At 35.9% G+C, this 14,292-nt stretch overlaps 1 protein-coding gene and 1 long non-coding RNA gene across 3 annotated transcripts; one reads left to right on the forward strand and one right to left on the reverse strand.

The window, feature by feature from the left end:
* Positions 1-240: 240 nt before the first annotated feature.
* LOC310726821 (E3 ubiquitin/ISG15 ligase TRIM25-like) lies at positions 241-7,153 on the forward strand. 2 transcript variants are annotated; one of them, XM_083542778.1, is made up of 7 exons: positions 261-978; positions 2,945-3,040; positions 3,396-3,626; positions 4,770-4,929; positions 5,051-5,110; positions 6,545-6,576; positions 6,682-7,153. In XM_083542778.1, the coding sequence occupies exons 1-7, from the start codon at positions 397-399 to the stop codon at positions 7,087-7,089; spliced, it is 1,569 nt and encodes a 522-aa protein (XP_083398904.1). In that variant the 5' UTR covers positions 261-396; the 3' UTR covers positions 7,090-7,153. The 2 variants fall into 2 exon arrangements, with proteins under 2 accessions (XP_083398903.1, XP_083398904.1); XM_083542777.1 differs by having other exon boundaries at positions 241-978; positions 6,545-7,153.
* Positions 7,154-9,671: 2,518 nt separating this feature from the next.
* On the reverse strand, positions 9,672-11,571 carry LOC310726914. The gene is made up of 4 exons (XR_014533863.1): positions 11,503-11,571; positions 10,862-10,902; positions 10,572-10,775; positions 9,672-9,852 (listed from the first exon to the last, which is right to left on the reverse strand). It is a non-coding gene; the product is annotated as an uncharacterized lncRNA (long non-coding RNA).
* Positions 11,572-14,292: the final 2,721 nt, after the last annotated feature.

Here is a 14,292-nt window from a genome sequence, read left to right on the forward strand (position 1 = left end):
TCACATCAATCCACCATAACATTAAAACCACTTGTCTAATATTATGTAACTACAGGAGATATGGGCTGTTTTCACTAATGGTATGCAGACTTACAGGTTGACCAGAAACACAATGGACTTCTGTGCTAACATTTGCTTTGCTTGGAATACAAACATTTCTCTTGCCCTCCCGCTCCTTCTCTTTTTCTCTTCCTCTCAGCCAATCCTATTTACTCTTATTTCTCAACCACCTACCAACAGAAATGAAACTGAAACTAATCTTTTCCTTCGGCGTGTGTAAAAAATCAAGCGTTTGAGTCACCTAAAACTTAGTATTTTTTATTTTTGATTGATGGTATAACCTAGATTTGAGATTATCTTCTATCCTTTTTAGTCTGTATACCTGAGCAAAGAAAAATGGCGGAGACTAATATTTCAGTGCCTCAGGATCAGTTCATTTGTCCAATCTGTCTGGATCTATTCAATGAACCAGTGACTATTCAGTGTGGACACAGTTTCTGTATGGGGTGCATTAGTGACTGCTGGGATCAGGAGGATCAGAAGGGAGTCTATAGCTGTCCTCAGTGTAAAGAAACCGTCACTCCAAGACCTGCTGTGAGTAAAAACACTGTTCTGGCTGAAGTAACAGAGAAACTAAAGGCAGATCTTCGATCTCCACGTCCTGCTTATTGTTCATCTGTAACTGAAGATTTGGAGTGTGATTTCTGTACTGGGAAAAAAGACAAAGCCGTCAAGTCGTGTCTGGTGTGTTTGGCCTCTTTCTGTGGTACTCACCTTCAACCTCACTATGAATTTTCTGCCTTTAAGAAGCACAAGCTGGTGGACGCCTCCAAAAGACTCCAGATCTGCTCTCATCATAACAAACTGCTGGAGGTTTTCTGTCGCACAGATCAGCAGTGTATCTGCATGCTGTGTATGTTAGATAAACATAAAGGACATGATACAGTATTAGCTTCAGCAGGAAAAGCTGAGAAACAGGTAAAAAAACAACTAATGACCAAAATAATAATGTTTAACATTAACATCAATTATTGTTACGCAAGGGAAAGGGGTACATACAGTTTAGAAAATGTCAAAGAAACATGTAACACACGTTAGAACTAATGTAATGCTGAGAATTTAAAATCACTGTGTACTTCATGCTTTGGGTACATTCCACCAAAGCTCTATACTGGTGGTATTCATTGTGGTACTTAAATGATCAGTGATGATCTGGAAGCTTGTTTAGGGATTGAAGAATTGAATGGTCCAGTTTTGGTGTGTTTTATTTGTGCAGCATATAATCTGATCATGTTTAAACATCTAAATGTCCAAAGCCCACATTTCCTGTCCAGCAGAACCGCAGTATTGTAGTTTTCGATCATAGAATATGTGAATGACATAAATGCAGTGCAACCGACATACAGTAATGGAAGCAACTCTATTAACAGACAGAAATGTCATTAAATATTATTTCACATATTATGAAATGTGCCATGGTTATGATCAAAGCATAATTTACTTTATTTGTAATGCCTCTCATTTGCCATTTAATACTTTTAGGCTTGCTTTACAAACTGAGTTCTGACATTTAAAAAGTAAAAAAAAATCTACAAATATTTTGACTTCTAGTCCCCTCTAGCGGACACTTGAAGCATTCAAGAATAACACATTTTCAACACGGTAGCAAAGTGAAAAGAAGTCTAATAACTGCCACTCTCCTGGGAACATGTCCACTAGATTTTGTGCTCATTCAGCCACATGGCTGTTAGTAAAGTCAGGTACTGATGTAGGTGAGATGAGGAGACCTGGTGTGCACATTGTTCTAATTTATCCCAAAGGTGCTCAATAGGTTTGAGATCATAACTCTATTTCAGGAGCTCTTCCACCTCAACCCATGGAAAGCATATCTTCATAGAGCTGGTTTTGTGCACAGGGGTATTTTCATGCTGGAACAGATTTGTGTCTCCTAGTTCAAATGACGGGAAATTTACATGCTACAGCAACGAGGCTTCATGGGTCTCTATCATGACTGCTAGTTATTTTGTCTCATAATGACTGCTAGCATGACTGCTAGGCATTTTCATGACAGACAGATTGAACTTAAAGTATCAATACTTTTGATAATACTATGAATTTCTCTCACGAAAGTATAAATTGATGTATCCTGTATCTAGAGGATGCATTCTCACATTTCAATATGGATCCTATCTGGGATTGAGTTTCATATTTCTTTAACATCAATGGGAACATTTAATTTTTGCAAAATGTGTTTGTTTATTCAAACAGGTCAACTTCTAAAAAAATAAATTGAATGCCAGAGGGTTAGTCAGTCAGATCAGAGGGGAAAATGTCAGCATACTTTTGATTTTTTACACAAAATAAAAAAGAAAACTATAAAAATTGAAGGAAGGTTGAAAATATTATATTATATGGTGTCTGTGAATGATTATAGTTTGTTAAAATGTTATTTGATTCATAAAGTTCATCATATTTTGCATAAATTTACCAAATGAAGGCCGGGCCATTGCAAATCATTTACAGTCTTCAAATATATATATATTGCTTCCGATTTTAAATTTATTACAGTTTAAAAAAATTTAATAAAATAATAATAATAAAAAAATTAATTCATTATCATTAATAATAATAATAATAATAATAATAATAATTATAATAATAATAATAATAATAATAATAATAATAATAATTATAATAATAATAAAGTCGTATCACTTATACCTGATGGAAAATAACTACAGTACTATATGTAAAATGCAAACTGGTACAAAAGAGTTGCCTCTTGTGGTCAGAAAGAGTAATAACAGGTAGTGGCTGTTCCATTTTGTCTAAACGTCCAACACAGTGGAATTACCTGGGGGGGGGTGTGTGTGTGTGTGTGTGTGTGTGTGTGTGTGTGTGTGTGTGTGTGTGTGTGTGTGTGTGTGTGTGTTTTCATATTTAGAAGCAGCTGTTGAAGACACAAAGAAAATGCAAACAGAGAATTTCGGAAAAAGAGAAAAAACATCAGGAGCTGGCAGAAGCTGTGGATTTTTATGAGGTGAGTTTTGTTTTAGAATCAGACAGATACAGAAATTATTTCACACAAAGTCCAGTGAAGTGGGGAAGTGGTACCCCATGTTGGACCCAATCCCAACAATGCCAGGCTTCCACGTCTTGGTCTTTGAGCAAAAAAACTGAAACATTCAGCTGGATAATTAAAGTAATTTGCTCTGGACAAGAGCTTCTGCTAAATGCTGTAAACATACTAATTTAAATGCTAATGAATATGCTCCAGATTGCACATGTATTTCTGTACATTGTAAAGTTGTGTGTCTGGTGCTGGTATATTTCTTTTTGAAATATCAACCTACATTAGATATCATTGATTTCTTTTCTCATGTGTCTCCTAACAGAAGTCTGCACAAAGAGCAGTGTGGGAAAGTGAGAGGATCTTCACAGAGATAATTAACTCAATGGAGAGAAAACGTTGTAAGGTAAAAGATCTGATAAAAGCTCAAGAAAAAGCTGCAGTGAGTCGAGCTGAAGAAGTCATGACGCAGCTAGAGCAGGAGATCGCAGAGCTGAAGAGAAGAGATGCTGAGATAGAGTGGCTTTTACAGGCAGATTCCATCTGTTTCCTCCAGGTAACAGCAAAGAATTACACACACTTCTCAATTGCAATGTATTTCAATAAACTTATAAGCTCCATAGTTACTGCACACTGTTTTTAAATTCTGCATTCACTATAACTCACAATAAAAATCCTCCATGTTGTTTAGAAAAGTCATTAGGAAATGTGTACAATAGCTGTCTCACATGTGTTTATAAGCAACAAAAATGTGTTCAACAGCCATGAATATGTTTTATAGCTTAATTTGTACAAATTAGCTATCTTTAGCTATGATATCAGTTCGGCAAACTCTCTCATCAGAATGTTTTTTGGTTCACAGGTGTGCCGAATGGAGTCAATTTATGACATTTCTTGCACTCTTGATGAACTTCAATCATTAGTTTTGTGCAGAAGAAAGGGAGAGTAAATAACTATATTAGTGCTAGTACAACTACTGTACAAATCCATATTATAGCAAGAAAAACTCAGTAAAGTAAAGAGAAAAGATCCATTATTACTTCATAAGAAATGAAGGTCAGTTAATCTGAAAAATCTCAAGAATTTCTAATGTATTCCCCAAGTGCAGTCTCCAAAACCTTCAAACACTATGATGAAACACACTCTCCTGTGGACCATCTCAGGAAAGACAGACCAAGAGCTACCTCTGCTGCAGAGAATAAGATTATTAGAATTACCAGCCTCAGAAACTGCTGATTTACATAAACGCTTCTTGGAGTTCAAGTGTCAGACATATTTTAACATCCACTGTTAAGAGGAGACTGTGATTCAGGCCTTCATACTTGAATTGCAGCAAAAAAATAAAAACAACAACATTACTTCAGAAGAGCAACGAGCAGAAAAGAATTTCTTGGACCAAGAAACACAAGAAATAGAGATTAGATCAGTGGAAAACTGTCCTTTGGTGTGAAGGGTCCAAATTGTCTTTGTCTGTGTCTTTGTTATATGTACAGAAGGAATTTAAAAACACGGTTTTGTTTACTACATAATTCCATATGTGTTCTTTCACAGTTTGGAAGTCTTCAGTGTGAATGTACAATGTTGAAAATGATAAACAATAAAGAAACAACACTAAAGGAAGAGTTGTGTCCAAGCTTTTGACTTATACTGTATATTCTGACACCCTGTTTATCTTTAATGTCTTTGCTTTTCTTTGTAGGGTTTCTCGTCCCTCTTGGACACTCCCGTATCGGTAGACTTGGACTCCATCAGACTCAGTACTTTCCTCTTTTTTGAGGATGTTACAGCATTTGTGGCTCAGCTGAAGGACAAAGTGGAGGCTTTCTGCTGTGAGGAGGTCAGAATGGTATCAAATACAGGTAGATCAATCGATTCTTTTTTGGAATTGTAAGTAGAAACGGTGAATGTTCCCTCGAATGGAAAAAAAAATAAAAATCTGTGATCATTTGTTTACTGTTATGTGGATGAATTGTGTTACAGTAAAAGAACTCCAGATCCTTCCACTTCCTGAACCCAAAAGCAGGGAAGAGTTCCTACAGCGTAAGTTCTTTTTTTTTTCTTCAACAAAACCATAATACACATTTACACGGACCTGGTGTGATTATCATTTACATTTTTATCTCATTAATACACCTGAGCAGCTGTGGGAATAAGGGCCTTGCTTAGGAACCCCAGAGTGTCAACTGACGACCTTCAGATTCAAAGTCCAATGACTTAACCACTAAGCTCCACCTCCCCACCTGACCATTTGTCAGGCGCTAAGAACGTACTGGAAACCAAGTGAATTCAACGACGGCCTTTTAATGAGAAAACAAAAGGGCAAGGCAGAAAGCATGAAAAAAAAAAGAGCACACAACTAGGGTAAACTGAACCAAGAGAATAACTGTGGCAGAGTGAGAACAGATAACACACATAAGCTTGTATGCCAAGCGAAACCAAACGGCGTAGTTTGGGTAGTCCTGAATGTTCTTAAGCCTAAGCTGTAGAACGGCCAATGAGCTTGTGGATAAACAGGGTTCTTATAGTGTGGTGACTGATGTGGACCAGGTGTGGATGATTAGTAAGTTGGTGAGCTGCTTGGAGTGATTGGAGGGTTTGGTGAGGGTGTGGCTGGTGGATCCCTGACACCATTATTTTTGTTGTGTATTTTTGAGTTACACCAAACTAAATATCACCAGAAGCCAATCAATTTCAAAAACAAACAAAAAGCAAACAAGCCTGTTCACAGCAAAAGCCATTCAGTAAAACCAACAAAAGTCCATAAAAAGGTAAAAATTACAAGTAAAAAAGAGCTGATGTTGCACTGCATCCAAAAATATCCTATACAAGTGTATGCCTCCAACCTTGTAGTAACAGTTTGGGGAAGAACCAAAAATGGTTGGAAAAGGCAGGTATAACAATAGTATTGGAACAGGGCCTTTTCCAACCAGTTGTGGTTCTTCCCCAAACTGTTACTACAAGGTTGGAGGCATACACTTGTATAGGATATTTTTGGATGCAGTAACATGAAACTAGGAGACCCAAACCTGTCCAAGCATGACATTGCCCATGTGCACAAAGCCAGTTCCATGAAATGCAAGATATGCTTTATATGGGTTGGAGTGGAAGATGTTTTGTGGCCTACTTATAGTTTAGATTTCTGACCTCAACTCTATTTAAACACAACTGGGATGAATGTGAATGTTGACTGCACCCCAGGCCTCCTCACGTCACATACATCAGAACCTGACTTTACTAAATACCTTGTGTCAGAATGACCACAAATCACTCTGAAATCTAGTAGAACATCTTCCCAGAAAAATGGATCTTATTATAAGAGCAAATGGGGACTAAATGTGGAATTGGATATTCAAAACAAACACACCCATTTTATGGGCACAAACTTGTTTATATAGTGTATAAGGATTTATAATAAACTCAGGTGCTATGATCCTGATTTATGACTACTCCTTGTGTTTCCTTGTGCTTCTCCAGATTCCTATCAATTCACATTGGATCCCATCACAGTAAATAAACACCTTTGTCTGTCTGAGAGGAACACGGTGGTGACCTGCACTGAAACTTCACAATCATATTTGGCTCATCCAGAAAGATTTGATTATTATCTCCAGGTGTTGTGTAGAGAAGACATCTGTGGACGTTGTTACTGGGAGCTGGAGTGGACCGGCCGTCATGGCGTCTCTATAGCAGTGTCGTATAAAACCATCAGCCGGAAAGGAAAAGGTACGGAATGTTTGTTTGGCCGAAACAATCAGTCCTGGAGATTGTTTTGTTATCCTTCCCGCTACTCGTTCAGACATGTTAAGAAAGAAATTCAAATCCCAATAATACCCAGCTCCTCTAGAATAGGGGTGTATGTGGATCACAGGGCAGGAACTCTGTCCTTCTACAGTGTCTCGGAAACCATGAAGCTCCTTTACAGAGTTCATACCACATTCACTCAGCCTCTCTACCCTGGGTTTGTGGTGTGTTCAGGATCCACAATTCATTTGCAGTCAGCAGATACATGTGTGAAATAAAACGTTGGATGGAGTTACACTCGGATTGAACGTAAATTCAGAAATATGCAATGAAAAAATAAAAGTATATAAATATACAGTATGTAAAGAGAAAAGTGTTTTTGTTGTTATATTCCTGATACACCAGCATACTTGGGGTGGCAGTGCAGTGAAACAGCAGAAGAATGAATGGCATTTAGGTGGCAGTGTGTATGCCTGTGAACAGTAGATCTTGCTCCTCTACAGCTGAGCTAAATAAGTCTTTGTTAGGGGAGCTCCACTGTTTTATCAGTAGGTCATGGAGGCAGTGCTGTTTATTGTCCACAATGACTGAATTTATCGAGTATCCTCTTTTCCACCATCCCCTCAAAACTATCCAGTCTGCAGCCTAAAACAAAGCCTTCCTTCTTGACCAGATTGTTGAGCTTTTAAAATTTGTTTGCATCACCAATGCTGGTGTTTCGGACAGGATTTGGGTGGGTCCTGTGAGGATTCTGTTTTTGTTTTTTTTGTTTTTATTTTTTTCTCTGTTGCCCCACCAGATGTCGCCATAGTGTACTTAATTATTCACCCATTTTTTCCACCTCTGCATATCGCCTACTGTGTCTATTTAAGATCCCCCTTTTTTTTTGTCAGTTCCTTGCTGTGATGTTAAAATTTCATGTTTTGTTTCCTTGTCTCTGTTTTGATATCTCCAGGCTGCACAGTGTAAGTTCTTGTGTTTGCGTTTGTGTTTATGTATGTTTATGATGTGGTTTTGTAGTGGAAATTCCATGTTAAATACTGTTCCACTCGTTTTTTCTTTCCAGAGCTCTTGTTTCACATTGTAGGCTTTTTTTTTTTTTTTTTTTTTTTTTTTTAAAGTCAATACTTTTGGCACAAATTCAGTTAGATCATCAATTTCCAAAAAGCACACGACCTTATGTTCAGGTCTCCACAAACTTTTGCCCCATAGATGTATCTTAAATCACCAACAATTGCTTGAAAAAGTAAAGCTTTAATGTAGCTGGTTAGATCCCAAGACTGCAGATGAAAAATATTAATGCTACATATTACTGATAATGAAGTACAAATGAAATAAATTCATACTGAAAAGAAAAAATGTGGTCCTGAGTAATGAGAATCCAGCTGAATTCCATGCCTCCACTTCTAGTAGCCTATAAAATAAAAGCCCATCAATCAGTTACATTATTCTATGAATAACTGTAATGTAGTGATAAATGTCTAAATCTCTGACCTCCACTTAAAGGTGATGCAGATAAAGTTGAGTTCTTGAGTCTGTGGCAGACTGACCCACTTCTTACTCTTGGCCAGCAGAGCTCCAGTTCTCTCCACACCATTACAGTCTTCCATTCTGGTTCCGTTCCCTGGGGCCCAGTTTTGGTAGCAGATGGTTTTACCACTCACCCAGTACCAGAAGCCCAGAGTGCAGGTGTGACGCAGACCAATCCACACATCGGTGGTGACGTTTTGAGTGGCGTATTCAACCCAGTTATGCATTTCCTTCGAGTAAATATAGAGCAGGTCCACATGGTTCTGTGTGCAGAACCTCAGAGCTTCTCGCCACGTCTTATTCTGAGTAATCACTGTAATTGGAGGTCGTTCTGCAATCAGACAAAAAAGATAATAGTAACGACAATACTTTATTTATTAAGTATTTTTCTGCTACTTGTTCCTCTTATTCTTCTTAATAATTTGTCTATATATTACAATGCATCCAGAAGGTTTTCACAACACTTCATTCTTTCCACATTTTGTTATGTTACAGATTTATTCCAGATTTCTATGCACCTGAGCTCAATTTTGAGTGTCATAGCAAAGGTTGTGAATATTTATTTACGTGAATCAGTTTTTTTTTTTAATAAATACATTTGCAAAGATTTTTTTTTTTTTTTTACTTTTCACATCATTGTAAGGTTTTGTTTGTAGAATCTTAAGAAAAATAATGAATTTAATACATTTTGGAATAAGGCTGTAATGAAACAAAATGTGGAAAAAGTAAAGCGCTGTGAAAACTTTCTTGAATTACTGTATAACCCATCAAATTTGGGTCCAGTTCTATCAATGTTTTAGCTTTACTATAGGGTAAAATTAACGGTAACAACTTTGTGTCCAAAATTTGAACCTATCCTTAGTTTTCCTTTTGTTTTTTTTTGTTTTTTTTTGTTTTTTTTTATTTAAAGAAACTTAGAATTTTCTCCAATCAACACCAAAACTGGTTCATTATCACAGAAAGCCTCATAAAAGCAATCAAAATCAATTTGAATGCTCCAAATGATTTGGACATCTTCACACAACAAATCTCTGAAAATGTAAGAACATGTTAAAAATGCTTTCTGGGTGTTTGGAGGCCTTGTAGATTTCATTATTATCAGTTATTTGTCTGTACCTTGTATGCTTTAAACTAACCTTAAAAAGATATTTGAAAGAAATAAAGTAATAATAATAAGAATAAAAAAGTAACATGTTTGGTGGAAAAAGTCTGGTTTGCTCTATAATTTATTTACGTTCAGTTCATCCAGCTGTAACTACACTACAAGCTGTAAAGGTGAATTAATAAAATAGTAAATCTGCATTAATATTGTTGGATTACTCACTTCTATAACAGATAAATGAATTTGAGTGTTCACAGCTGGCATCGTTCCATGTGTTATTTCCTGTATAGACTTCCACACAGTTACTCTACACAATCTCGTTGTTCGGTTCTCCACAACACCAGAACGTGTATTTGAATGGAGCCCCATCTGACCAGAACCAGTACCTATCTCTAAAAATGTTCCAATACTGGGGAAAGATTATTTATATGTAGGAATGGATCAAATTGACAATATTTATTTGTGATAATTGTAGCACTTTATATATTGGAAACCACATTGTGGTAATTGGTCAATTCTTAATTTATGAAACATTCACAATTTGTAAATAATATACCAATTATACAACACAATATGCAATATACAAATTAGTGTATAAATATAAAATATATAGTATACACTGATCAGGCTTAACATTATGACCACCTGTCCAAAATTGTGTTGGTCCCCCTTTTGCTGCTAAAACATTTCTGACCTGTCGATCATCAACACCATGAACTTCTTCAGCAGTCTGTTGGATCAGACCACACGGTCCAGCCTTCACTCTCCACGTGCATCAACCGTCTACGACCCTGTCGCCGGGTCACCACTGTTCCTTCCTTGGAGCACTTTTGATAGATACTGACCACTGCAGACCAGGAACATCCCACAAAGCCTGCAGTTTTGGAAATGCTTCTGCTTCTACCATCAACTTTGAGGAGAAAATGTTCACTTGCTGCCTAATAAATAAATCCTAACCCTAAATCCTAAGCCTAATAAATACTAACAGGTGCCATGATGAAGAGATCATCAGTGTTCTTCACTTCACCACTCATAATGTTATTCCTGATCAGTGTGTTTGTGTGTGTGTGTGTGTGTGTGTAGATATATATTTAATGAGGGAAAGATTTTATATCTATGTATATTTACAGTCATGTTTTGTTTCAGTCCTATCCAGAATTTGTCATGTTCCTCCTTGAGAAGCTCTTTTACAGCATTCATTTCATCCTCATTCTTAATAGTGGCCAAAGTCACTGTAATTCTCCCTGCACCATTTCTGAGCTCGCTCCCATGTTGCTTCAACTTTCACTGCATAATAATGATGTGATGCACCCAAAGCGAGAGCCCACAGTCCTGCAGGAAAAAAGATCTCACATGAGCTAAGTAACATAATAATGAAACAGAAAAGAGGTTTATAGAGTAAAAAAATGTCAAGTGACCTGAGAAAAGCAGAATGAAGAAGAATGCTGAAGCCATAACTCTGGAGAACAATAGAGATTAAAGTTTTATTACAATGAAATGAAAAATGAATAAAAAAAACACTAATTTACAAAACCTTTAGTTCATTAATTCTGACAATTCAGCCAAGTCATCATCAACCTTAAATATATTTGAGAAAATGAATATTTCTTGATCATTGTTATAAATATCTCACTATAAATGGTTCTCGGGTGAACTGAGATCGTCTTCGGACCTGCGCCTGGTTATAATAACTCTTTAATTGGTTTTTCATATAATAGTATGACTTTGTTGAATAAAAAGAATTGACTTATAATTGGCTATTCAACAAAAATTCAAATGAAATGATGTACTGCATGCTTATTTACCTGGGGCTTTGAATAATTAAATATAAATTACTATTTAATAATAAATCTAATGAAATAATTTAAATAAAACAACCATTCCACAAGCTTCCAATAGTCTTGTATAAATATATATATATATATATATATATATATATATATATATATATATATATATATATATATATATATATATATATATATATATATATATATATATATTAAGATAATAATAAATAGGAGGAGTGAAATCTAAAGTTCTTAATGTTTTTACTTACCAGTTAGTGATGGTAAAGATGCTCTGGTTTGTGTGTCTTTCTGTCTGATATCTGTGTGCTGTGTGTTTCTTGTAAATGTCCCAGACCTTCACTTCATCTATTTATTTCCTCCTTTGCTCCTCCTACTTTTTATTACACTGTTTTTCATAAAGTTCTCTGCAGCACAATGCAAATGAACTAAACTCTGCAGCTCTGTAGCCAAAACCTCAAACACATTATCTGAAGCACGGGGGTCATACATGTTCATTCAAGTGGGTTTTGATGAAATAATTGTGTTAATATGTTTTTCCTGGTAAAGTGCTTTTCAAGTTGTTGTTGTTTTTTCCATAAAAAAATGGCCACTTTATTTTTTTTTGATTGATGCAAACATATATACTGCCTGCCAAAAAAAAAAACCCTGGGTACCACCTGTATTTAATAACCAAATAGGTAAGATGCTTTCATTACATAATTAGTGCACCTACAATTGCAACTGATGCAGTGAGTGGCCCTGCCCTTTTCTGTACAACCTTAGCCTTTAAAATAAATACCATTTATAAGGCTCATCTGAAGAAAGGCTTCATATTTGCTGATTGACACTGGAGCAATGGAGCCATCAGGATAAGAAGATATGCACCAATAATTTCTAGTGCCTATAGTTGAAGCCTGTGGGGGCAGTGTTATGATCTGTGGTTGCTTCAGTTGTATATTAATGTATATTAATGTTATGTGACCAAAAAAATGAGGTCACTGGACTACCTGAATTAACTGAATAACCAGGTTTTAAAAATGCCAGGATACACTGGACTCAAATTGTAAAAGTGTTTATGAGGCATCCACATAGCAAAATTGGTTTGGCCAAGTGTTGGTCCACACAACTGCCTTTTACTTGGCTCAAATACAGCAGTAAATTATGGTACTTGATTGGACTGGTTGGTTGCCAGAACTCGAGCCACATATGGTCCATCGCACAGCCATATTTCTCACAACTTCATGCCAAATCCCGGCCAGAAGTCTTTTTTACTTGGGATCATTTTTACACATGGATTGTACCATATTGAATTGCAGAGCATCATATTTGTTCCATTTCATCATTTCATTGAATCGCATTGTGTTGAATCCAATTGAAATTTTAATGGGGGAATCGTATGCATTATATGTATCTTTAATATATGATATCGTTGGCTGTGCATGATATGCGAATCAGCCTCAGTTATAGAGATGCACATCCCTAATATACAGTATCACACAAAAGTTAGTACACCCCTTACATTTCCGCAAACATTTTAGTATCTTCTCAAAGGACAATACAATAGAACATGAACTTGGATATATTTTAGAGGAGTCAATGTGCAGCTTGTACAGCAGTACAGATTTACTGTCTTCTGAAAAAAACTCAAAATACAGCCATTAATGTTTATATAACTGGCAACAAAAGTGAGTTGTATTGTAGTATTGTCCCTTGAGAAGATATAGTAAAATAGTTGCCGAAATGTGAGGGGTGCACTTACTTTTGAGATACTGTACACACACACACACACACACACACACAAACACACACACACACACACACACACACACACACACACACACACACACAGAAAAACAAGAAGTACACAAAATACAGAGGCCTCATTTGTTTTTATTATATTTACTATCTTTTATAGTTTGGATGAAAATTGACGCATTTCAAATCTGCATTTGATTCCTGTCTACACAAATAAAAAATACAAACCTTCATCTCTCTGTGCAGAACCTGGTAGTGACCTGCACTAAAACTAGAAATTTGACTATTATCTCTGTGTATAGAGAGAACATGTACAGTATGAGGACGCTGAGTGGAGCAGACCTCATAGGAAAAAAGTAATAAAAGTATAAATTAATCAACAGGAATAAAAACGTTAATATTTGTTCGAGACCAAATGATCAGTTCTGGAGATTATTTCACTCAGGTTTGTTGTTTTGTTTAGGAAGGAAAAAGTACTGTAAAAGGAATTTAAATAAAATTATAGCTGTAGTGCCAGTGATATATATTACATCACTATCAGAAGCTGTCTTGCATACTTTAGAAACATGGGCTTTTTGATACATCTATACAATATGCTGTATAATAAACATGTGTATATATGTGTGTGTGTGTGTGTGTGTGTGTGTGTGTGTGTGTGTGTCTATATATATATATATATATATATATATATATATATATATATATATATATATATATATATATATATATATATATATATATATATATATATATATATATATATATATACACTATATAGGTATTGGGTCACCGGGTCATAAGTTTAGTATGTGATTCCGAGCATTTAATTCCACATTAAGTCCCAATTTTGCTCTTTTCTAATCAAGTCAAGTCAAGTTTATTTGTATAGCGCTTTTCACAACAGACATTGTCTCAAAGCAGCTTTACAGAAATCAACAGTGAAGGTGAATGGTGTGCGTTTGTCCCTGATGAGCAAGCCGTGGCGACAGTGGCAAGGAAAAACTCCCTTAGATGATATGAGGAAGAAACCTTGAGAGGAACCAGACTCAAAGGGGAACCCATCCTCATATGGGTGACATCAAGAGTTTGGTCATAAATCTTTTCTAATGTGAATATGACAAATTAACTCTCTGACTCTTAAATACAAAACTGTTTGTTGCAATTGTTTCAGACTTTTTTATTCATTACAGTCCATCTTTATGGTTCTTGAGTTTAATCCTCTACAGAAACCACACTGTTCTTTAGACTGATCATGTGGAATCATCCTCAGCTGCAGTGAGTGGTTTCCAACTGAAGGCAATTCT

This window comes from Silurus aristotelis (assembly GCF_946808225.1).
Source record: "Silurus aristotelis genome assembly, chromosome: 5".
In the NCBI taxonomy this organism is placed as follows: Eukaryota; Metazoa; Chordata; class Actinopteri; order Siluriformes; family Siluridae; genus Silurus; species Silurus aristotelis.

Excerpts from the sequence above, each read along its gene's own strand:
- LOC310726821 (XM_083542777.1), top strand. The coding sequence starts at position 397 with ATGGCGGAGACTAATATTTCAGTGCCTCAGGATCAGTTCATTTGTCCA. Across the intron at positions 3,041-3,395 it reads AAGCTGTGGATTTTTATGAG|AAGTCTGCACAAAGAGCAGT; the intron begins GTGAGTTTTGTT and ends GTCTCCTAACAG. Across the intron at positions 4,930-5,050 it reads CAGAATGGTATCAAATACAG|TAAAAGAACTCCAGATCCTT; the intron begins GTAGATCAATCG and ends ATTGTGTTACAG.